Consider the following 24,746-nt stretch of genomic DNA (forward strand, 5'->3'; position numbering starts at 1 on the left):
TTAATGGTTGTGTAATAGGGAAACTGGTGTGCCCCGAAACTAAAAAAGTCACTTAAGTTTACTTGGAATTCTGAGAATTGAAGATCTCAGGGCTGTCAAGAAGGCCTTAGAAAAACAACTGTCCAAATTCCTGAAAGATCACCTAGCTAACATTGCCCGACACCCATCTGACAGAGTCTAAATGCAAGGGTATTAATTTTACTCAGGACAGGGATTTACTCATATGAAAGAAAATTAAGTGCTAAAGGAATAGTGGAAGAAATGAATCAGTTGATTTGGAAAAATGAAAGTAAAGATCACTGTTTCTCCAAGTTAATGTTTTTAAATAGCTCTAATTTGGGGCACCTGGGTGGCTCAGTAAGTTAAGTGTCTGACTTTGGCTCAGGTCATGATCTCAGTTTGTGAATTCGAGCCCTGCATCAGACTCTGTGCACTGACCACATGGAACCTACTTGGGATTCTCTCTCTCCCCCTCTTTCTCTGCCCCTCTTCTGCTCGTGCTTTCTGTCTCTCTCAAAATAAACTTTAAAAAATAAAATAGCTCTAATTCAACCAATGGAATGTTATACGGAAATAGGACATAACTTGCAGAGATTAGAACTATTCAAAATACGTTTTTTATTTTTATTTTTTAATTGTTATATTTATTTTTGGGAGAGAGAGAGAGAGAGAGAGAGAGAGAGAGAGAGAGAATGAGCGGGGGAGGGGCAGTGAGAGAGGGAGACACAGAATCCGAAGCAGGCTCCAGGCTCCGAGCTGTTAGCACAGAGCCTGATGCGGGGCTCGAACTCATGGACTGTGAGATCATGACCTGAGCCGAAGTCGGATGCTCAACCGACTGAGCCACCCAGGCGCCCCAAAATACGTTTTTTTAATATGCACACTACCTCTTTGAAATGATAGTTTTGTGGGTTGTTATTGTTCTTAACATTGACAGCTTATCTTTACTAACAAAAGTTTATATCGAAGAATTTTCTTACTCCTAAGCCTTACAAATCCTGCTTTCAAAAGGGAAGTATTACATTTGAGAATATTCGGATCATAGACACAGGCCTCTCTAACTTCAGAATCACCCTCTTTTCCTACTCTTCCTCCAATCTCGTTTTAGTATCTTTTTCAGGGAAGTCCTCCCTGACCTCTCTGATTAAGTCACTGGCCACACCAAGTACTCAAGTACTTATTTTATAATGAATAGTTCTCTTTTCTATAGAAACCTTGTAACATCCCCATTTACAATCTCTGTACGATTTCCACAACCATCAATACAATTTCAATTTTATACTTAACCCTGAAATTTTGCCCTTTAGAAGGAACTTCAGACTTAGAAAATCTTGACATTTAATGAATTTATTTATTCATTCATCAACTATTTAGTAAGTGCCTGTAATGTGCTCTATCACGTGCACAGCAGTCAACAAGATGGACAGGGTAAATTGCTCGTGTAATTTACACCCTAAGGTGGGAGGAGAGAGGTATAACAAACATGGTGCAGTGTCACGGAGTAATTATTATGAGAAAAACTAAAGCAGGGTAAGGGAATGGAAACAGGAGGGTGTACAACTGTTTAGATAAGGTGGCCACAGAAGGCGTCTTTGAGACCCGGACACTGGCGCTGAGGCCTGAATGAACTGAGAGAGAGACATGGAACTACCCGGGGAGGAGCAGCCCTGGCAGAGGACACAGAAAATGTAAAAGCCCTGGGGCGACAATGAACTTGCTGTATTTGGGGGTTGGGGGTTGGGGAAGGCGGCAGGCAGCGGGGTGACGGAGAGAGAGAATGGTAACCCAAACCCAGGGAGACATACAGTCACGCACTGACAGACTTGATGTGTGACTACCAGGGAAAAACCTTTCCGGAGTGGGGGTGGGGGGTTGGAGTCAATGTTACGCACAAAGTGTATTCAGGGGAAATACCTTGTCGGGGGCGAGAGGAGTAACAGCAGAATGAGGGGCACAATGAGATCGGACCAGGCATAAGGCAAAGGAGGCTGGGACGAGGGTGGAGGAGAGTGGAGGTGCTAAGTGCTCAGAAACCACGCCACTAGGCGACCGCCTGCTCGCGGGGAAGGGGCGCGGATCAGGCTATCACCCCCACGCCCCAGCCCCGAGCCGCCAGGTGGTTTCAGACCCGGAACTCAGAGGCGTCCTAACGCGGCACTCCTGACCGCAGGGAGCATCGATGGTCACACGCCTCGAAGCCCACAGACCTGGGATGAGCCTCAGATCCGCCATTAACAGCCGTGGATCTCGGTGGGGAGGGCAATTTCTCCGGGCCTGAAGAGTCCTTACCTACAAAACGGGAATATTGTCAGAACGGACTTCCCTCCCGTGCAAAAACAGCTATCAAGCCAACCAGAGTCCTCCGGGGTCAGTGTATCTGCGCAGGCGCGGAGCGTCCCGCTGCTGCGAGGGGGCTCAGTGCGCGTGCGCCGGGCCGGGCCCTAGCGCGCGCCTGCGCGGAGTCGCAGTCAGTTTGGCGTTGGTTCCGAGAGGGCGCGGGGTTTCCAGTGGCCGCCGGCGCGCGGGAGGCTGGCCCGAGGCCGGGCAGCGGGGCCTCCGCCATGCCCGGGATGGTGCTCTTCGGTCGGCGATGGGCCATCGCCAGTGACGACCTGGTCTTCCCGGGGTTCTTCGAGCTGTCCCTGCGAGTGGTGTGGTAAGGGCGGCGGGCTGTGTGGGCTGGCGGCCGGCCGGCCGGCCGGCCGGCCGGGGTGCGCAGGGAGCGGGTCCGGGAGTAGCGTCCGTGTCGCCGGGTTTGTGCGCGCCGACTCGGGCCCCACGTTCCCGCATCGGGGCCTCCCCGCCGCCGAGGACCTGGGTGCTGCCGCTCTACCCATTTCACGGAGGGCTCACCGAGGCCGGAGCGGGTCGGCCAGGCCCGGGGGCACCCAGGTGGGTCCCGTGGCACCGGCGCCCGTCGCGTGCGGCGCCTAGGCCTGGCCCTGGGAGCCTCCGGAACGTCGTTCCCGACCAAAGGCCGTGACCTCCGGTTCCGCTTCCTGGAGCCGGGGAGCAGCCCTTGCATGATCACGGCGCTCGGCCTGGAAACGCAGGGCATCTTTTGTCCGCCAGAGGAAAGATGGAACATAATAGCGTGGCTGCCGTTCCCGAGCTGGTTGTGGCCGAGTTCCATGCATGAGGAGCAGTCAGGCTCAGGCTCGGGAAATATGTACCCTCTCGTCTTTCCAAGTGTGGAACCCATGGGAACTGGAATTGGGCTCCTGAGGTCTGTTCCCAGCCGGTCTGAGCAGGGAATTAAACAGCACCACTGTAATTTTTTAAAAACACATTCTTGAGGGGAAAGGAATACAAAAACACGAAATATTGGAAGTGGCTTCTCAGTAGTTTCGTAATTTCCAGAGCTGAGCCTCTGAAATCGTTTCCCAATATTATTTCCAGACCCAAAGTCTTATACAAAAGCATAAGATGTTATCTAGTCCAGTTCCACCTCTGGGCTTGAATCCTTAATACAGCGTTCTTGCCAGGGGTGCTCTGCCCTTTGCTGAAATACCTCTGGGGACCGGTCGCTATTACTTTGCCTTGTTTGGGGTTGTCTTTATTGTTATTCTGCACTGAAGTGCTGCACTGAAATCTCGAAGTCGCAATACTTGGCCTTTCACGCTTATCAGCGTTCACTATCCATGGTCTTTGGATAACTTCTTGCCTGCTGCTTTTGTATCACACAGCAGATTACAATGTGTCAATTTCTCTTTAATACACAGGAGTAAACGCTATCTTGTTAATAATTTAGCAAGCATGTACTTTGTTGATTTACAGTTGCATATTTCTTTTTTTCATTAATTTATTTGGGGGGGGGGGGAGGAACCTGAGTGGGAGAGGGGCAGAGGTCGAGAGAGAGAATATGAATGAATGAATCCCAAGCGGGCTCTGTGCACTGCCAGCTCGGGGCTTGAACTCATGAACCACGAGATCATGATGTCAGCTGAAACCAAGAGACAGATGTTCAACCGACTGAGCCACCCAGGTGCTTCTACGGTTGCATCTTTCTGAGTCATTATGGGGTTGCTGTTTTTCAGCAGTTCATAGTATGTTTGCGTATGGCGTTAAATACCTCTTATGAACTACAGCAGGCATAGAATAAGGGCAGTCATGTAGGCACAGAAAGTATAAAGCTAATTTTTTTAAAGTCATACTTTTTAATTGGCTTAGTAGATTTTTTATTATTTTTTTTAGGTCTTTTATCGAAGAAAATTTTAGTCCAAAGTAAATTTCACCTTGTTTGGGGAAATGTTAACTTCTTTAAAATTTTTATTTTTAAATATTTAAAAAAAAATTTTAGAAATGTTAACTCCTTTTATTTCTTTCTGTTATGTTTTGCAGAGTAGTTCCTTGGATTCCATTTCTGACTCTCCCTATCTCTTGGCAGGTGGATTGGCATTTTGACTTTGTACCTCCTGCACAGAGGCAAGCTGGACTGTGCTGGCGGTGTCCTCCTCAGCAGTTACTTGATTGTTCTTATTGTCCTCCTAGCAGTTATAATATGTACCCTGACAGCCATCGTATGTGTCAGCATGAAAGGTAAAGCCTTTTGTATTTGCCGTCTGTTCTTTAACAGCTTGATTGAGATATAATTCACATACTGTACAATTCTCCCATTTAAAGTGTGCAGGTCAAAGATTTTTAGTCTGTTCACAGAGCTGTCCAGCCATCACCACAGTTCTGGAACATTTTCATCATCCCTGAAAGAAATCCTATACCCATTAGCAATCATTCCTCATTTTTCCGGATTTCCGCAGCTCTAGCCATCCATGTATCTGCTTTCTGTCTGTAGGTTTGGCCATTCTGCCTCATATAGGTAGAATCATCCACCATGTGGCCGTTGGGTCTGGCTCCAAACTTAGCATGTTTTCAAGGTTGATTCATGTTTTAGCGTGTCAGTACTTCATTCTTCTTATGGTTGAGTAATGTTAATTACATTGAATGTATATGCCACATTTTACTTATCCGTTTGCCAGTTGGTGGGCATTTGGAGTTATTTTACACTTTTGGGCTATTATAAATAATGCCACTATGAACATCCAGATCCATGTTTTTGTGTACATAGAGGTTTTTGTGTCTCTCGGACGTACCTAGGGTGGAATTGTTAGATCATGTGGTCACCGTGTGTTTAACCTTCTGAGGAGCTGCCAGACTGTTTTCCAAGCAGCTGTACCATTTTTATTTCAGTTTATGAAGCGTTTCCATTTCTCTACATCCTCACCAACACTTCTCATTGTCTGCCTTTTCGAGCATAGCCATCCTAGTGCACTTCATTGTGGTTTTGATTTGCAGTTCCTTTTTTTTTTTTTTTAATTTTTTTTTAAGGTTTATTTATTTTGGGGGGGTGGAGAACGCACAAACAGGAGGAGGGGAGGGGCAGAGAGTGAGGGAGACACAGAATCCGAAGCAGGCTCCAGGCTCTGAGCTGTCAGCACAGAGTCCGACACGGGGCTGAATCTCATGAACCGCAAGATCATGACCTGAGCCAAAGTTAGACATTTAACCAGCTGAGCCATCCAGGCGCCCTGATTTGCATCTCCTTGAGGACTAATGGTATTGAGCATCCTCTCATATGCTTAGTGGCCATTTGTATATCATCTTTGGAGGTGTGTCTACTCAGATCCTTTGCCCAGTTTCAAGTGGGGTTATTTGTCATTTTTATTAGTGAGTTATAAGAATTCTATTTTTTTATGTTCATTTATTTTTGAGAGTGAGAGAAACAGAGCATGAGTGGGGGAGGGGCAGAGAGAGAGAGGGAGACACAGAATCCGAAGCAGACTCCAGGCTCTGAGCTGTCAGCACAGAGCCCAATGCGGGGCTTGAACTCACAAACCGCGAGATCATGACCTGAGTCAAAGTCGGACGCTCAACCACCTGAGCCACCCAGGTGCCCCAGGAGTCCTGTCTATTCTTAATGATAATTCTTTCTGGGGCACCTGGGTGGCTCAGTCGGTTAAGTGTCTGACTTTGGCTCAGGTCATGACCTCACAATCTGTGGGTTCAAGCCCCGCGTCGGGCTCTGTGCTGACAGCTCAGAGCCTGGAGCCTGCTTCAGATTCTCTCTCTCTCTCTCTCTCTCTCTCTCTCTCTCTCTCTCTCTCTCTCTCAAAAATAAATAAAGATTAACAAAAATTTTGTTTAAGTGATAATTCTTTTCTGTGTGTTAGGGTTTTTACTAGTCACTTCACCCAAAATGTTGGGAACCTTCCCTATATGATTGCTTAGGCTCACAGGATGAGCCAAGCAGTGTGGCGCATTAGGAAGTATCAAAGGCAAGGATGTATGGTGTGCCGCTCTCCAGTGCATTTCATCGTTACTTGAATGGGGCTGCAGGAGGCATGCTTACACACTCAAAATGAAGATGGTAAAACTGGGTGGCAGGATCACGATCTTGATGGTTTGGAATGACCAACTGAAACTTAAAAGGTGGTGGTCGCTCAGTGGCCAAGTGTTTCATGAGAAAGACCATAGGGTTTTGGACGACCAAGGAGTGTGGCTTGTGACCACTTCCTAGAGAAATGTATAGGAAAGAGAGCTCTGGGTATTTCAGCATGGCCCTGGAAACGTGAGTGCACGAAGAACGTCCCAGTTTTGTGATCTGTGTAATTCCCCATTGGGAGAAGTACCTTTATGTTTTTGTTTTTGTTTGAAATAAACTCTACCCCCAACGTAGATCTTGAACTGACCCTTAGCTCAGCAGTCAGCAGTTGCATGCTCTACTGACTGAGCCAGCCAGGTGCCCCAGCACTAAAGAGTTTTTTAATGAAGGCTGAATTTCTGAAAGATGAAGTAGTTAGATTGGTGTCATTTCAGCTATGGCATTGTCTCATTTATTTTATTATTTATTATTCATTTATTTTAGTTTTTTAGTTTTTTAAATTATTAAAATTTTTTTAAATGTTTATTTTTGAGAGAGAGAGAGAGAGACCAAGCATGAGTCAGGGAGGGGCAGAGAGAGAGAGAGAGACAGAGAGAGAGACAGAGACAGAGACAGAGGGAGGGAGACACAAAATCCGAAGCAGGCTCCAAGCTCTGAGCTGTCAGCACAGAGCCCGATGTGGAGCTCAAACCCATGAACTGTGAGATCATGACCTGAGCCTAAGTCGGAAACTCAACCAACTGAGCCACCCAGGTGCCCGTAGCATCATCTCATTTATTTGCCCTTTCTGTTCATGTCATATTCTGGTTAGGAGACCAAGTGTACAGCTATATCAGGAGGTTCAGATTTAAAGCAGTAATGTAGCTTTTTTTTCCCTTAAGTATTTTTTTCCTGATATTTTTGGTGGTGTCAGGGCACTTTCACACCCTGTGATGGATGGCCATGTTCACTGAGGCTCTTCCTCCTGAGCCTTTGCTTAATGCTTGCACCATCTCACATTCATGGTCAGGGCTCAGAAAACATATAACGGGTTGAGGCGCCTGGGTGGCTCAGTTGTTTGAGCGTCTGACTTCAGCTCAGGTCATGCATGACCTCACAGTTTGTGGGTTCGAGCCCCGTGTTGGGCTCTGTGCTGACAGCTCAGAACCTGGAGCCTACTTCTGATCTGCGTCTCCCTGTCTCTCTCTGCCGCTCCCCCACTCCTGTTCTCTCTCTCTCTCTCTCTCTCTCTCTCTCTCTCTCTCTCTCTCTTAAAAATAAATATTAGGGGCGCCTGGGTGGCGCAGTCGGTTAAGCGTCCAACTTCAGCCAGGTCACGATCTTACGGTCCGTGAGTTCGAGCCCCACGTCAGGCTCTGGGCTGATGGCTCAGAGCCTGGAGCCTGTTTCCGATTCTGTGTCTCCCTGTCTCTCTGCCCCTCCCCCGTTCATGCTCTGTCTCTCTCTGTCCCCAAAACAAATAAATGTTGAAAAAATATATATATATTAAAAAAATTTTTTTTTTAACATGTTGGTGTACATGTTAAGCATTATGTGCTGGTTGTGTGTGTGTTATAGGGAGGTTGCCCGTCCAGCAGCCTCTTCCAGTTTTACTCAGGACACCCCCTCCTCCCCGCCTCGCTCACATAGGAAGTGTGTGTGTCAGAGAAGCTGACCCTCCACCCAGCTCAGGAATGATTCTCATGGATGAGCCAGTGGACATGTGACCCAATTCCTTGCTCCTGTAGGAAAGATCCAGAAGGAACACAGTTTTTGCCCTGGGTGATTCTGTGTATGGATAAGCTGCTGAATCCCTGCTGTATCTCTACTCACAGCCTAGGATGAGCTGACACACAAAGGAGGGCAGAGCCGTGAGAAGCAAGAATGCCGGTGACACCTGTCTTGGCTCTGCACTTCCAGTCCCTGAAGTCAGGACAGGTCCTTCCTGTTCTTAAACCTTTTGTTACTTGTGGCTGGAGATACCACAACCGAACTAAAAACAGTACTTTATAAAGCATGTTAGTTTAATTGCCAGTGTGTTACAAATAATATTGTATGCCTTATTTTTTTTTTTTTTTTTTATTAAAATTTTTTTTTTTTCAATGTTTTTTATTTATTTTTGGGACACAGAGAGACAGAGCATGAACGGGGGAGGGGCAGAGAGAGAGGGAGACACAGAATCGGAAACAGGCTCCAGGCTCCGAGCCATCATCAGCCCAGAGCCCGACGCGGGGCTCGAACTCACGGACTGCGAGATCGTGACCTGGCTGAAGTCGGACGCCCAACCGACTGCGCCACCCAGGCGCCCCTATTGTATGCCTTATTAAGGGCACCTCGGTGGCTCTTGATTTTGGCTTAGGTCATGATCTCACGGTTCGTAGGATTGAGCCCCACATAGGGCTCTGTGCTGACAGTGCGGAGCCTGCTTGGGATTCTCTTTCTCCCTATGCCCCTCTTGTACCTGCGTGCGTGTGTGCACGTACCTTCTCTCTCTTTCTCAAAATATATAAATAAACATCAAAATATATATATCTTAAGTAAATTTCAGAAAAATATCATAAGGTTAAAAAAAGCAAAACGAAAACAATATTGTAACATATGAGACTATGAGACTTAAAGCCAATCTTCTTCATGTATTAGGGGTCCTACTACAATAAATAAGAAAAAGACTGATCATCAGTAGAAAAACGGGCAAAGGTCATAAACAGTAAAATAAATATAAGTGACTTTTACATGTACTAAAAACGTTCAGCCTCAGTCGCCATAACAAAAAGTCACCCACATGATACATGGAGTTGGCAAGGCTGTGCGGAAATAAGCAGCTCGTTTTGTTTGTAAGTATACGTTGGAAGCCAGATTTGGGAAGCACACTGTGTATTAGGCAGTATTTTCGTATATTTTTGCACGTGTGAAGACAAGTCCTTGTAGGTGAAGAAACAAAACAGATGAATATATAGGAAGGGAAAAAAAAAATGTTAAGAGACTCTTAACAATAGAGGACAGACAGCGTTGATGGAGGGAGGCAAGAGGTTGCTACTAAGGAGGGCCCTTGTGATGAGCAGTGGGTGTTACGTGTGGGTGGCGAATCACTAAATTCTACTCCTGAACTGATATTGCACTGTATGTTAACTGGCTAGAATGTAAATAAAAATGGGGGGTGGGGGGAAGATGTCCTTGTAGGGACGTTCATTGCAGTGCTATTCGTAGGTATGAAAGATCAGAACAAACCCCATTCCTGTCACTAGGCCATGGGTTGGGTCTTTGCACATGTTACAAAGAATGGGGACTGCTTTGTGGACAGGTAAGGAGTGATTTCCAAAACACTGAGATATAGGGCCTTGTATGTAGTTTGCTACCTTTTCCTGAAGAGAAGACAACCGAAAGACTGGGGTACAGAGGCTTAATACTATGTACTTACTAGAACTGTTTGAACTTTTTACCTTTTTACATGCATTACCTGCACAAAATTGATGAGTTTTCTGTAAATTGTAAGTTTTGTATATGTATGTAAATTGTTATTTTTTAATTTTTAAAAAAACGTTTATTCATTTTTTGAGAGAGAGAGCGCGCAAGCAGGGGAGGGGCAGAGAGAGAGGGAGACACTGAATCCGAAACAGGCTCCAGGCTTTGAGCTGTCAGCACAGAGCCTGATGCAGGGTTCGAACCCACAAACCGTGGAATCATGACCTGAGCCGAAGTCGGACGCTTAATTGAGCCATCCAGGCGCCCCTATTTTTATTTTCTTAAGCAGGTGTCACACCCAGCATAGAGCCCAGTGCGGGTCCTGAACTCATGACCCTTAGACCAAGACCTGTGCTGAGGTCAAGAGTCAGGCGCCTTAACTGACTTAGCCACCCAGGCACACCTTAGTTATATTTTGTAATAGCACATTGGTTAATTTTATTCTTGATACACGGATAATTTCTTTTGCCCCTTCTGTTCCGGGAGGCATCTCGGTGATTAACCTGTCACTTGTACTGAAAGACAGTGTTTATGTAGCTTTTGGCTGACCTTACTCTGTAAAGGAAACGGCCCCAGTCGCAGAGGACGCATTTGGAACCAGTGGAGCTCATCTTTGCCCAGAAGACTGATGCCTGTGTATCTACCTGTCCTCTTTTTCCTGGTCATCTGTGTAACATAGTTGGGGAGAATCTTGATATTGTGGTAGTTTCCAGTTTCGATTTGAGAACCTCTCTGATGAAATCCTGCTGTTGGTCCCATGTAGGAGGTTTGATTAGGGAAGGTCCAGCCTCATGACAGCCACATTTTGGAAGAACACCCTCACCCTCCAGGGTCTGCCGTTCACTGTGTTTGACCCTGATTGTGGGACATTTCCTTGCATCTCCTCTGCATTTATATGCGAGCTTGCAGCTCGTTTCGTGCTGGAGAAGATTACGGCAGTGTCTGGAGGTGTTGAGCCAAAGATTGTGTGACACGGGCCTGCCTTTTGTGGTTTTTACATAAAGGCTATGCCTGATGAAGACCAAGGCTGTGCCGAGGACATTCCATTCAAGGATGAAGTTCTGCTCGCTCGTTATGAGGCAGCAGCAGCCTCGCGCACTGCAGCAGCTGAGTCCGCCCTGGCGACCCCTTGCCTTGAGAGGAAGATCTATATGTAAATAAAAACGTTTTCATAGGAATGACTATATAAAGGAGATTTTTTTCAGCATCTTTATTTCTCTTTGGAATCCTAATCAGAACTCCATTTTCTGCTTCCCTATTTACGTATTTATTTCATTCGCATAGTATCAGGACGTTGGGAGTTTCGGGCCCAGGTGCTGTTGGGGAATGCATTCCCTTATTCGGAGCTACTGCCTTCCGGTGTGCCCCGTGAGTGAGCCCAGATACTGTTTCCTGTTTTGCGGGTGATCGCCTATTGTTAGTAGTGGGCTCCAGATAGAGCACTGATTTTTCATATGCCTGCACTTTGTCCCTCAGAGAGAGACAGTGTTGTTTTGGTTACCTTCTATTTTGTCTTTGTGCCAAAAATGGGGCCCAGTAGTGTCTAACATTTTAAAATGTGACTCTGAGGTCATTTTTGGAACCTAAAGGCTATTTCCTCACCAAATCATTCTTTAGATCTTGTTTTCAATCATTGCTCTGGGGGCTTTTTTCCTTCACTGTTTTTGTTTTAATCATGGCATTTTTATGTTGCCTAAATCAGTATTTTATCACAACTTTTTCCCGAAGGGAGAGAGTTGATGTTTAACATCAGGAGTTGAAGCACCCAGGCCTCTCTCTTGATACTTGGATTTGTTTTGTATGCAGAGTAAAAAGGCCATGTCTGGGGGCGCCTTGGTGGCTCACTCGGTTAAGCATCCAACTTCGGCTCAGGTCGTGATCTCCCAATTCATGGGTTCGAGCCCCGCATACGGCTCTGTGCTGACAGCTCAGACCCTGGAGCCTGCTTCAGATTCTTTGCCTCCCTCTCTCCGTGCTCCTCCCCCGTTCACGTTCTGTCTCTCTGTCTCTCAAAAAATAAATAAACGTTTAAAAAAAATTAAAAAAGTCCGTGTCTGAATAGGCCTCTTCACGTGATCTTGCGCATCAGAATTGTTCACTTCCCAAAAGTGAGTTCGTTGGTGAGACAGAGCCGGGACCACACAGACCTGGATTATGTTGTAGAAAGTAGTTACCAAGCTCTCCCAGCCTTAGTTTCTTCATTTGTTAAATGGGATGGTGGGGGCACCTGGGTGGCTCAGTCGGTTGAGCATCTGACTTCGGCTCAGGTCATGATCTCATGGTTCGTGAGTTCGAGCCCCGCGTCGGGCTCTGTGCTGACAGCTCGGAGCCTGGAGCCTGCTTCGGATTCTGTGTCTCCCTCTCTCTGTCTGGCCCTCCCCCACTCGTGCTCCGTGTCTCTCTCTCTCTCTCAAAAGATAAATATTAAAAAAAAAAAAAAATGGGATGGTAACTGTTTTCAGAGTTGTGAGGATTACAGAATAACAGACGTGGAGTGTTTCAGATGGTGCCTGAACGCCATAGGTCTTGAGTAAGTGGTGGAGTCATTCTTGTGGCTGCTTGAACTTGGTGACTGTGTAGGTCTGTTGGCCTGGGACGGCTCTGTTTGGTGCCAGCCGTGCCAGCATAATTATGAACAGCTCCTCCTTCCTCTCTCAGAGGTATCCCAGTTTGGCCAATGATTATATGGTCGCCCCAGGTAGAACCCGGAGGCTTTCTGTCATGTTCCCACCCCTCATCGGTCACTGACGGTCAGTCTTAGGCCTTGAGTACCAGTTACAAGTAGACGGAGCCAGGTGGGTACCGTGCTAATAGGTGCTCTGCTGTTTCTGTGGGAAGGAAGTGTCTGAGGAAGCAGGTGACCAGTTTGAATATCTTCTGTGTTTCAGGAACCATCTGTAACCCTGGACCGCGGAAATCCATGGCTAAGCTGCTTTACGTCCGCCTGGCGCTCTTTCTGCCAGAGATGGGCTGGGCTTCTCTGGGGGCCGCCTGGATAGCAGACGACATTCAGTGTGACAAGACGGTTGTGAATGGCATCATTGCCACTGTCGTTGTCAGGTGAGGCCTTCCGTCTTCTCTCTCGGCTTCTTGTCTCAGGTGAGATGGAAGTCAACAGACCTTTCTGGGTAACTGCGGATAGCCCAATGCACAGGGGCTTCCTGAAATCGTTAGGAATGGGACCTCTTTGAGTAGGTCATAAACATTGGGAGACGCTTGTTCATACATGAGAATTCATCTTTCGTTATGCGTGTACTGATGTCATTTTCTTTCTCACTGGTTCTCATTTTTCTGCATTTCGTCCCTTGTGTTATGAGAAGGAAGAAAACCCAGATACCGAACCAAGGGCAAAAACTAAAGGCAAGAGGAGTAGAAACGCAGTGCCAGGAATTGTGACAGGGGCTGCTGCCTGGGAGTCAGGCTTTCACGTTTTCCAGGCTAACGGTCCTAGAACTGATCAAGTTAATTCCCGTCCTGTTACAGAGAAGGAAAGGGGGGCTTCCCGAGCCGCCCGGGCAGCGGTGGCAGAATCCCCTCACGGGGGCGCGTCTTCCGCTGGCACGCGTTTCCCTGAGCCACAGCGCCTGGCACGTTGTGCGCTGTCTGGACACACTCACACATATGAATGGAAGACCTCTTGGACTCTTCCACAGTGTGGCAAAGTTCTCCTGGTTTTGCCGGGAAGAACCCTGAGGCATGGAGGAGTCTGGGTCGTGCTGGTGGCCCGTGGAGAGCAGGTTCCAGCTGCTTCCACGCCCAGGCTGCAACTGTACCTACTAGACGTCTTTTTTGTGGCCTTTACTTTTTTTTTTCTTTTTTTGAGAGAGAGAGAGAGGGAGGGAGGGAGGGAGGGCACGCATGCGTGCATGAGCTACAAGCCAGGGAGGGCCAGAAGGAGAGAGAATCTCAGGTAGGCTCCACGCCCAACACAGCGTTGGATGTCATGAACCGTGAGATCATTACCTGAGCCCAAATCAGGAGTCGGACACTCAACCGACTGAGCCACCCAGGCGCCCCTTTTGTGGTCTTTACTTTTAAGGCTCTGATTTTTGTGAGGCCTGGGTCAGCCGTGGATGCATAAAGAACTTTCTAGAAAAAACAAGTCGCTCACCTCAGCCTGGTTCTGGGAAATCCGCATCTTCCTCGGTAACTAGAGCCACGGCTGTACAGATGTAAAAACTGAACCCTGAGGAGGGAGCCCTGGCTCATGCATGTGGACGTGGGACCCACGGTCATCGCGCCTTCTCCTCTCTGTTTTGCAGCTGGATTATCATCGTCTCCACTGTGGTTACCATTATCGTCGTCTTTGACCCACTGGGGGGGAAGATGGCTCCGTATTCCTCTGCTGGCCCCAACCACCTGGACAGTCATGAATCGAGCCAGCTACTTAACGGCCTCAAGACAGCAGCTACCAGCGTGTGGGAGACCAGGATCAAGTTACTGTGCTGCTGCGTCGGGAAAGATGACCATACTCGAGTTGCTTTTTCGAGTACGGCAGAGCTTTTCTCAACCTACTTTTCAGTAAGCCGAAGGGGTCTGCTTTCGTCTCTTCTCCTGAGTAAATGTCTCCTCCGTGAAGATGAGCCCTCTGTGTTTTGAGCCGCGCCCCCGTTGACATAAAACAGCTCTTGCGGATGTGTGGTCTGTGCATGGCAGAGCAGGGGAGATGCTCACGGGACGTGGGCTCCGGAGCCTTAAGCCGGGGCCCTGCGCTTCGGACGCCGTGTCTCCGGTCAGTGTGTCCTGCGTTGCTGATGGTTTTTTGCACCGTGAAGGGTGTTAGTTAGTGTTTAAGCAGGCGAATAATGGAACCTGTATGTTTCGCGGGTAATTTGCCAGTCACCTGAATCCTTTGTCCTCCGGCTGGTGTGCTGCAGGTGCAGGCAGGTGTAAGCAGTGTCCTGCATCCGGGGTGGTGTCAGACCTCGTGTGCTACATTATGGCACGACGGGATGTGTCCTTGCAGCGCAGGAAGGTGTCCTCACTCTAGAGCAGTTTCTTCAGTGATTTAGAAAAACTTGGTTTTCTTCCACATCGAGTGCTTTCGTGTAACATCCTCTAGTAAACTATCGTGTTCAGTATTGAGACCAAGTAAGGGACAGGAGTTCTCTTGCCATCCTGAGTGACTGCTGGTCCCTTTCCTGCGGCGTCCGAGTCAGCAGTGTCCAGGGCTGGCCCCGTAGGCTGACACCAGGCAGGTAGCAGCAGCCTCTGTGTAGACAGTGGACAAGGGTCTCCCTAAACTAATCCCCAGGAGTGCTTCTGCCTAGTCTTAAGATATTTGGAAGAAGCAGGGGTGCCTGGGTGGCTCAGTCGGTTGAGCATCCGACTTTGGCTCAGGTCATGATCCGTGAGTTCGAGCCCCGCGTGGGGCTCTACTGTCAGTGCAGAGCCTGGTTCAGATCCTCTGTCTCCCTCTCTCTGCCCTTCTCCCATGCACACATGCACTCACTCTCTCAATCTCTCTCTCTTGAAGATAGACATTAAAAAAAAAAAATTTTTTTTAAACTTTGGAAGAAGGAAGAAGAGAATCTGAGTGTTCTCAGCAGGTGTCTTCACCTGCATCACAGGTAGAGCTGATGACTCAGGGGCTGAGTGGCCAGTACCTGCTCCTTCTGGACTGGAAGTGCCTGGAGGCAGCTGAGGATTCCTGCCTGCTCCATACCCCACCCGGAGGAGGAGGGGAAAGTCAGGGGCAGGCGGCTTGCTCTGTTGCTGTCCTGGAGTGGGGTTCTCCCGGAGGCTTGCAGTAGCTGGTGTATTTAAGTTCAGTGTCGAATCTCTGCCCCAGGGACTCTTGCCACAAAACCACAGCATCTTGAGCAAGCATCTAAGTTTGGGCTAAAATCGGCTGTTACTGGCAAAGATGGTGAATTTACTTATCCATTTGCTCCCCAGCTTTACAAAAGACGTGAAGTCCATTAAGTGGTTCAGTTACTTAAAGTGAAATTTGAAATAAGAGCTCAACCACATTTTTTTGTTGTCCAGTGGATTTGTCTGAGGGCAGGATGGGAAGAAACATTAAGCTCACATGCAGAAGTCTTGAAAGGAAAATACTTTTTAAGACACCCATTTACACATAACTGTGTGTGCATGTGAAGTGTATAAAACTGGGTTTTGAGGAACTCGGGCTGTCCCTGCTAAGCTTTATGACAAGCCGCTGTTTTCACCCAGGACACAGATCTGGTGCCCAGCGACATTGCGGCGGGCCTCACCCTTCTCCATCAGCAACAGGACAACATCAGGAACAGCCAGGAGCCTGATGAGGTCATCAGCCATTCCCCAGGCCCCCCCCAGGTAAGCCCGTTCTGTTGGGTTGTAGAGTTTTGACATTTACACCTATTTATGTATCTTCAAAAAACAAAGAACAGAAAAACCTGGCCAGCACCAATTTCAGGAGCAGCTGGCTTGGAATGTGAGTTGTGGCTTCTGCTGGTTGTGGTTTTTCACCCGTCAGGTAAGGCGTTTGCTCACCCGGAGTTCAGGGAGCGGAGCCCGTTCCTGGCTGCTTCACATCCATGTATCTTGAAAGCATTCTCTTTTAGGAACTTGGCTGTTGCAGTCTACATGGCAGAAACTCAGGGACCGGGCTTGGATCTCCCTGGGTGTGCTTGCGCTCTGCGCCTGGGGAGCGGAAACGGGTCAGCTTTGCTTGATGGGTTTTCCTGCCACGGGTGTTTATGCTTCTGAAAGAGAAGGTGGCACGTAGGAGTATACGTTTCTCCGCACCCCATCCAGCTGTCCAGGTCTTCACGGCTCACTTGTTGCAGGAAGGGGAGACTCCGGAGTTTGAATTCAGGTTTATGACCTTGGTGAGTTGGTCTTGTCCGGAAGGGGTTCCCTGATACAAAAAGCTTTTCTTCCTTCTCTTACAGGAAGCTGATTTAGATGCAGAGTTAGAAAATTGCCATCATTACATGCAGTTTGCAGCAGCCGCCTACGGGTGGCCCCTGTACATTTATCGGAACCCCTTCACAGGGCTGTGCAAGATCGGTGGGGACTGGTAGGTGGATGGGTTTGAGGCCTCCGTCTTCCTTCTGCTTGTCACTTGCTACACAGTCTGTCCTTTATTTCCTAAAAATAATCCGGTTTCCCCTCTCGAAACGCTTTCTGTTTTGAAATATTTCAAAACTGCAAGATCAGTACTGAGAACTCCCATATATCCTTTGTATGGGGCCACCAGTTGTGACTCAGTTTGGTCACATGTGCTGTGTTACTATAAATACATAGCTTCTTCCTGAACCACTGGAAGTGTAATGCAATCAGCATGCCCCTTCTCTGCGGTTACTTCAGCCTGTATTTCTGTTCCCTCCCTCCCTCCCTCCCCTTTCTTTATTTTTAATTTGAGAGAGCCAAAGTACAAGTGGGGTGAGGGGCAGAGAGAGAGAGAAAGTTACCATTAAGCAATAACTCATTTATATTCTGTATTCACAGTTTTCCAGTTGCCACGATAGTATCCTTTGTAACAGTTTTTCCTCCAGGTCAAGATTACACGTTGCACTTAGTTGACATGCATCCCTAGTTTTTTTCTATTTTGGAACTATTCCTCAGTCATTTTTCATCTTTCATGATCTTGGCATTTTGGAAAGGACAGTGTAGGTATTTTGTGGAATGACCCTCAATTTGCATTTGTCAGATGGTTTCTTCCTGATGAGAGTCCAGATACACATTTTTGGCAGGAATGTCCCGTGAGGGGTATTGCACCCTTCTTAGAATTACATCATATCAGCAAACGCAAGAGGTCAGTTTGTCCTGTTACTGGAGTTTTAGAGTCTCTCCCATTCTTTTTTTTTTAATGCTTTATTTATTTTTGAGAGAGACAGAGACAGAATGCGAGTGGGTTAGGGGCAGAGCAAGAGGGAGACACAGAATCCGAAGCAGGCTCCAGGCTCTGAGCTGTCAGCACAGAGCCCGACTCGAGGCTCAAACTCACAAACTGCGAGATCATGTCCTGAGCTGAAGTCGGACGCTCAACCAACTGAGCCACCCAGGCGCTCCTTTTTAAAATTTTTTTAATGTTTATTTATTTTTGAGACAGACAGAGCATGAGTGGGGGAGGGACAGAGAGAGAGGGAGACACAGAATGTGAAACAGGCTCCAGGCTCTGAGCTGTCAGCACAGAGCCCGACGTGGGGCTAGAACTCACAAGCTGTGAGATCATGACCTGAGCCGAAGTCGGACACTTAACTGAGTGAGCCACCCAGGCCCCAAGTATCTCCCATTCTTAATATTGATTTTTTTGTATATGTAAACATCGACATGACTCCAGAGATGAAAGCTGTAGTAAGAAGTATGCACAGGAGTGTAATAATCTTTTAAAGGCCATTATATGTTCGCCAGAGTAAGGCCTGAAAATTGTAAACTTGGGTCCTTGTGATTTGGGGAAGACAGAACAGTGGGGATCGATGTTCCTTGGTCAGTGGCTCAGGTCGGCAGAGTACCAGCCTTGCCTGTGTTTTTAGTTGTAGAACCAGGACAGCAGAATATGACTTGGTTGGAGGTGATCAGCTCAGCTGCCATTTTGGCTCCATCCTGCAGACGACAGGGCTACAGTACAGGGACTTCATTCACATAAGCTTTCATGACAAGGTAGGTGTAACGGCGCTTCTGAACTTCTTTGGGGTCCTGGAGTCCTGTGAGATTCTGACAGAAGTTACAGATTTTTTTTTTTTTTTATGTTTATTTACTTTTGAGAGAGAGAGACAGAGACAGAGTGGGAACGGGTGAGGGGCAGAGAGAGAGGGAGACACAGAGTCCAAAGCAGGCTCCAGGCTCCGAGCTGTCAGCACAGAGCCCAACGCGGGGCTGGAACCCACGAACCGCGAGATCATGACCTGAGCCGAAGTGGGACGCTTAACCGACCGAGCCCTCAGGCGCCCCTACAGATTATTTTCCCCAGAAAAATGTACATGGGGAGACACACACATACACACACTTTGCATACTGTTTCGGCTTAACGTAGATGGAGCCAGAAGTCTTCATAGAGATGCTGTACTGTGTTTTTGGTTTGGTTTTGTTTTAAGTTTATTTACTTATTTTGAGAGACAGCTTGCTAGTAAGCAGGGCGGGGACAGAGAGAGAGGGAGAGTCCCAAGCAGGGGCTTAAACTCCCGAACTGTGAGATCATGACCTGAGCCGAAACTAAGAGTCAGTCACTTAACCGACTGAGCCCCCCGGATGCCCCTGCACCGTGTCTGCATGTAGCCCGCCTCCTGTTGAAGGACAGGGAGCTGCACTTGGCAGTCGTGGCTGCGGAGCCGTTAGCAACGGGGGCCGGCCTGACTCTGTATCCGCAGCCACACGTTCTTACCCTCGGGACCTCCTGCCTCTTTCCCTCACCCTCAGGTCTACGAGCTTCCCTTTTTAGTGGCTCTGGACCACAGGAAGGAGTCCGTCGTGGTGGCAGTGCGAGGAACCATGTCTCTCCAGGTAGGGAGCCCAGGGACGAGGGGTGGGGCGAACGGCCAGCCGCGGGCACCAGGAGCTGAGGATCGAGGCGGCGTCAGACAGGGCAGCAGGCGTTGGGGGGAACACTGGGACAGAAGCTGCCGAAGCAGACCCCGGTTGTGAGACACTCCCTTTGGAAAAACCCAGGAAGTCGTTTTCCTTTTCACTGAGAAGCATCAGAAACAGACTGGCGGGGTTGGGGAGATGGGGGGCTTCCCTTCAAGAAGTTGCTACAGAGGCGCCGCCAGTCCCCTCCTGGTGCTCACATGAGGACTCCTCGAGGACTGCCACTTACCTGTCCCCAGCCCAGCGAGACCTCTCCCGTCCTGTCCCGGGGAGATCCTGGGTGGCTTTTTTCTCCCTGTTTCCGTGATGTGCTTTTCGGTCTGTTCTTGGCCGTTCCTCAATCTCATTTCCTGATTCCCACTTTGCTGCCGCCCCAGAAAGTGTAGAGAGACCTTGACCCTCTGCAGGGCGGGGGTGCACCTGGGGGTTCTGGCCGGACACCACAGGCACCTCGCCTCCTCCAGACCCGCTGTCTGGGCCCCGATTTCTGGTAATTCTGCAGCAGCCCCCAGCTGTCCCCTATAGAAAGGGTGAAGCCGTCCTCGGTGTCTGTCCTGCCTTCCTGCCCGGCTCTCTCCGGCCATCTCTCTGTGCACAGGTCCCCGTCCCTGGTCTTTCATTTTCCCAGCCAGTCCTCATACCGTCCACAGAGACTCTTTCCAGAATGTGGGTCCGATCTTCCCACTCCTCAGGACCTCCCTCACCGCACCCCCTTCCCCGTTGCTTTTTAATACAGAATTCATGTCTCTTATCATGGCTCTATCGGAGCTTTGTGACCCGAGCCCCCCTGCCTTTCCACTTCCCACCAGGCACTCCACATGCTCCGGAGTCCCATCCCTGGTGGGTTAGCCAAGCTGGGGCCTGCTGCCCCTTCACCTGGGGTTGCCCACCTCTCTGTTTCCTGAAAGTAAGTTTTTCCTTTAGTCTCTGGTGTCACCTCTCCAGGAAGCACCCCCACCCCAATGCATTTCTTACCCTCCCTTAGGTTTCTGTGAGCCGTTGATAGCCCCTTGAGGATAGGAACCATGCTTTGTTCAAAACCCAGGTACAGGGCTCTGCTCTGTGGTACTTAGAAGAGGGGTGTACAGAGTACTTAGGCAGAAGGTGTGTCTTAGACGCGTCCCACAGCCCCCTCCCTGCCATGGGTCCCTCAGGCTTCCTGGCCACCTGGGTTTCCCTCCTGAGTTTGGGTGTGAGGTCCAGTCCTCAGTCTGACCCAGGAGACTGTCCTTCAGAGGGACCCGCCCCGCAGCGTCTGCTCTCAGCTCATCCCGGCGGCCTCTTCCAATGCGCTCTTTGCAGGACATCCTCACGGACCTGTCAGCGGAGAGCGAGGACCTGAACTTGGAGTGTGGGGTGCAAGACTGTTCGGCGCACAAGGTACGAGCCCTGGGGTTTGTGTTCGGGAATGTTCCGTCCAAGAGAAGCTCAGAGGGGCCAGGGTTTTTCCAAGTCTGACTGTCCCGTGAATGCTAACCTGCTAACCGTACAGCAGATAGCCAGTGCCGAGTGAGTGCTCTCTTCCCCTTTAGTACAAATTCCCACGACAGTCCCACCAGGTTGCTTTTTGTTTCTTTAAGAGGAAGCAGCAGGTTCTGAGCCATCGAGGGACTTACCAGAGGCCACACAGTTGTTAGGATAAGTGTCACTCGGCATTTGACCCCCCAGTCGAATGCTCTTCCCTTGATGAAAGTCACACATTGTCGTGGGGAAGTCGAGGTCCGAGGCGCATCCAGCGCACGTGAGTCTCCCGCCCAGGAGCCCCGAGGGGCCCCGCAGCCCCGTCCTGTCGCCCGCGGGTTTCCTGTGCAGAGGACACAACACACGAGTTCTCGTCTTGTTGGTTCTGTGCCGGTGGCGTGGGGCTGCGGGCTCCTCCTCCAGGAACACAAAGGGCCTAGAGCAGAGGTGGTTTTTTTAAACGGTTTCGATGACGTGACATAATATCTGTCACATTAACCACTTGTAAGCGTACGGGTTGCTGGCGGTAGATTCCAAATGCCCGTCCCCATGACCGCCGTCTGTGTCCAGACTTTCTCATCATCCCCAAAAAACTGTCCCTTCAGCAGTCCCCTCTCGGCAGCCGCTGAGAGACGTTCTGCTGTGTGCACAGACCACTTTGGTTTGTCCGTTTGTCCACTGGAGGGCCCGCCGGCCACTGCTGCAGCCCTTCCTTTGCGCTCTGTAGAGACTCCACCCGGAAGCGGGGCCGCCGCGTCTTGGGGTGTTAGCTGGGTTTCACTCGGGGAGGAGCCGCCGAACCGTCTTCCGGCCCAGCTGCACCAGTTGGCGCTCCGCTTGCAGCGTGTGAGGGCTCCCGTTCTCCACGTTCTCGTTCACACGTATCTTCTGTGGCTTCGATGACAGCCATCCCAGGGGTGCGAAGCGGTGTCTCGCTGCGGTCTGGGTTCACGTTTCCCTGATGACTGATGCGGTGGCGAGCAGGGTGTTTTAACGTTTGGGGGAATGTCCGGTCCCAGAGATCATGGCGGCTGCTTCCGGGGCCAGGGCTGTCGGGGTGGACGGCGGTTGGGCCTGTGCTGTTTTTATGCACTTGGGGGTTTTTCAACCAAAACCCGTATCACTTCTCTAGTAATCGTTTTTTAAGCAAAATGCTTAGTTTTTATATAAACGTGTCAGAGCCGGAGTGGAGCTGATTGAGCCAGTGTCCTGCCTGGATAGTTCGCAAGGCGGGGCCAGACTGGAGGCTTTGTTCTGCCCCCCGTTAGAAGCTTGACAGTCCTCGGAAGTGAATGTTCCCCCGCGACCCCTAGCTGTCTCTTTGTGCCTCGAGTCACACAGGAATCCAGTTTAACTGTCAGACACGTGGGAAGAAGAACCAGAATGTTCGACTTTCTTACCGAGACACAGCCACTAGCCAACCACAGGATGCGGTTCAGTGGGCTGGGTAGTGGCTCTGGTCTTAGAATCTAGCCGCAGGCTTTGTGCGACCACAAGATGCGCTCTGAGCCTGGTCCCGGTCCCTCCAGAAGCAGCTCCTCCCTCGGGCCAGGAAGGTGGCTGCTGGAGCCGCAGGCCTAAGGGCCTGTACTGCTGCTCTCCGCCTCTGGCTTCACTCCTACACGTTTTGGCCCCGATACTGGCCGAAGTCGTTGGAGTTCACGACCATGCAAGCGAGCACAGTCTTGGCCTGCGTGTGTGACACGGGCCAGGGACTCCGGCCAGCTGCAGTGGTGTCCAGGTCACTTTTGGCTCTGTCTGTCCGGAACCGGGCCTCTCTCGTGTGAGGCCAGGTCCCGCCTCCTCCCACAGAATTCAGTCGTTACCCACTCAGGGATTTGCAGTAGCTCGGGAGGCTCTCCCGCGTCTCGCATCTGAACACAGGATTTCTCCCCTTCGGTCTTGTTAGAAGAGCAGCCGCACAAGGACAGGGGCCACGATGGCCTTGTCTCGTCCTCCATTGAAACTGCTTCATTTTTCAAGAAGCCTGTTTCTTAGGACAGCTGTATTCGTTAGGAGGTTTTACATTTCATTTCTTCTTTGAAATGGAACTAAAATCTGACCCCCCTAGAACTCATTTCCGACGGTCTTAGTTTTGCCTTTGCCGAAACTGAATGCTTGACGAATATCACTTACTCGGAACTTTATGTTTTAATGTCACGTTAGAAGATCAGCCACTTATAATCTAAATCTGACAATCCGTCAGGACTTGGCTGAAGTAAACCGTGGTGTGTGTATACAGCAAAATATCGTATAGCTTCAGAATAAGCCATAGAAAGACCCCTTGCCGTGCACGTGTGTTCCCGATGTTACCCGTTCACTGGTTCATGAAAACAGCCATGGAGCCCCCTCTCCAGGCCGAACTCTGCATCAGGAACCAGGAACACAAGGGCGAGTGGTAGCTGTGGCCGCTGATCCCCAGGTGCTGGTCTCCGCCCTGGGGAGACCGTCACAAATGAGTGTGCACAGTGTAAGCCTGTCACCTGTCATAACGGAACTCATTTCGTCTGATGATCAAAAGCCACCTTCTCTCGTCTGCATTTCTAGGGGATTTCTCAGGCCGCCAGATATGTGTACCAGCGCCTCATCAACGATGGGATCTTGAGCCAAGCGTTCAGCATTGCTCCCGTGAGCTTTTCATTTTTCTTTTACTTCCCGTCCTTGTCATCAGCCGTCTGCTTCGTTTTAACCACGACACGTTCTGCTTTTGTCCCGCAGGAATACCGGCTAGTGGTCGTGGGACACAGCCTGGGGGCCGGTGCCGCGGCCCTGCTGGCCATCATGCTCAGGAGCTCGTACCCTCAACTCCGGTGCTACGCCTTCTCCCCGCCCCGGGGGTTGCTGAGGTACTTGTTTCTGGCAGGCGGGTGACGGGGTGCCGCGTGCTCCAGACCGGTCTTGGAGTTGTGATCTCGTGATCACAAGCACTGCACAGTTGCAGGGACACCGAACAGCCTTTCGCAGGCCTGCGTGAGCACAGCTCTGCTCTCCAAAAGGGCACAGAGCGGAGACTCTCTTTACACAGAGGGACGGCTCACATCAGATGTCCCACAGAATACGTTGTGAAATGGTCACAAGACGTCTAGGCAACCTCTGTCTCCTTACGTGACAGAATTTCTTTCCTTGGGATAAGAACTCTTAAGATTCATTTAGCAACTTTCAGTGTTTGTTTATTTTTGAGAGACAGAGAGACAAAGAGAGACAGAGCACAAGTGGGGGAAGGGCAGAGAGAGAGGGAGACACAGAATCCGAAGCAGGCTCCGGGCTCCGAGCTGTCAGCGCAGAGCCCGACGCAGGGCTCAGACCTACAAGCCATGAGATCGTGACCTGAGCTGAAGTCGGACGCTCACCCGACTGAGCCCCCCCGGCGCCCCCCTCTTAGGAGCTTGCAGATGTGCCATCTGGGGTTAGTAACTCGTCACCATGCTGTACTTCATCCCCATCGGTCCCCGTGACTTATTTATAATTCGGGCTTTGCGCCCTTGGGCTCCGTTCACCCCGTCCCCCTGCCCTGCAGCCCTCGCCTCTGGCAGCCACCAGCCTGTATTCTCTGTGTCTGTGAGCTTGGCTTTGGGGGATTTTTTTTTTTTATTCCACATATAAGTGAGATCATACAGTATTTGTAAAAGTAAATAAGTCTGTCTGACTGATTTCAGTTAGCATAATGCCCTCAGTGTCCATCCGTGTTGTTGCAAATCGCAGAATTTCATTCTATTTTATGGTCATTGTACATGCACGTGCACACACACCACCTTTTTTCCATTCATGTGCTGATGCATGCTTACGTAGTTCCCACGTCTTGGCCGTTGCAAATCATGCTGCAGTAAACGTGGGGGTACAGCTCTCTTTTCAAGTTAGTGTCTTCATTTTCTTTGGACACGTACCCAGAAGTGTAATTGCCGGATGACATGATAGTTCCACGTTTAGGTTTTTGAGGAGACTTCACACTGTT

The 24,746-nt window shown here is 49.6% G+C and overlaps 1 protein-coding gene across 4 annotated transcripts in view; it reads left to right on the forward strand.

Annotated features, from left to right (window-relative positions):
* Window positions 1-2,456: 2,456 nt before the first annotated feature.
* DAGLB (diacylglycerol lipase beta) overlaps window positions 2,457-24,746 on the forward strand; it is a 38,644-nt gene continuing 16,354 nt past the window's right edge. For 3 of the 4 annotated variants that reach the window (XM_023246212.2, XM_023246211.2, XR_006591316.1), the window contains exons 1-11: window positions 2,457-2,656; window positions 4,388-4,539; window positions 12,709-12,880; window positions 14,083-14,341; window positions 15,995-16,117; window positions 16,696-16,823; window positions 18,283-18,409; window positions 19,166-19,249; window positions 20,636-20,713; window positions 23,342-23,422; window positions 23,513-23,640. In XM_023246212.2, coding sequence (XP_023101980.1) covers window positions 2,562-2,656; window positions 4,388-4,539; window positions 12,709-12,880; window positions 14,083-14,341; window positions 15,995-16,117; window positions 16,696-16,823; window positions 18,283-18,409; window positions 19,166-19,249; window positions 20,636-20,713; window positions 23,342-23,422; window positions 23,513-23,640 — 1,427 coding nt within the window. In that variant the 5' untranslated portion in view covers window positions 2,457-2,561. Of the gene's footprint in view, window positions 2,657-4,387; window positions 4,540-12,708; window positions 12,881-14,082; window positions 14,342-15,994; window positions 16,118-16,695; window positions 16,824-18,282; window positions 18,410-19,165; window positions 19,250-20,635; window positions 20,714-23,341; window positions 23,423-23,512; window positions 23,641-24,746 lie in introns of those variants that run through there. The other variant, XM_045048146.1, reaches the window with a different exon arrangement.

Source organism: Felis catus, chromosome E3 (genome assembly GCF_018350175.1).
Source record: "Felis catus isolate Fca126 chromosome E3, F.catus_Fca126_mat1.0, whole genome shotgun sequence".
Classification (NCBI taxonomy): Eukaryota; Metazoa; Chordata; class Mammalia; order Carnivora; family Felidae; genus Felis; species Felis catus.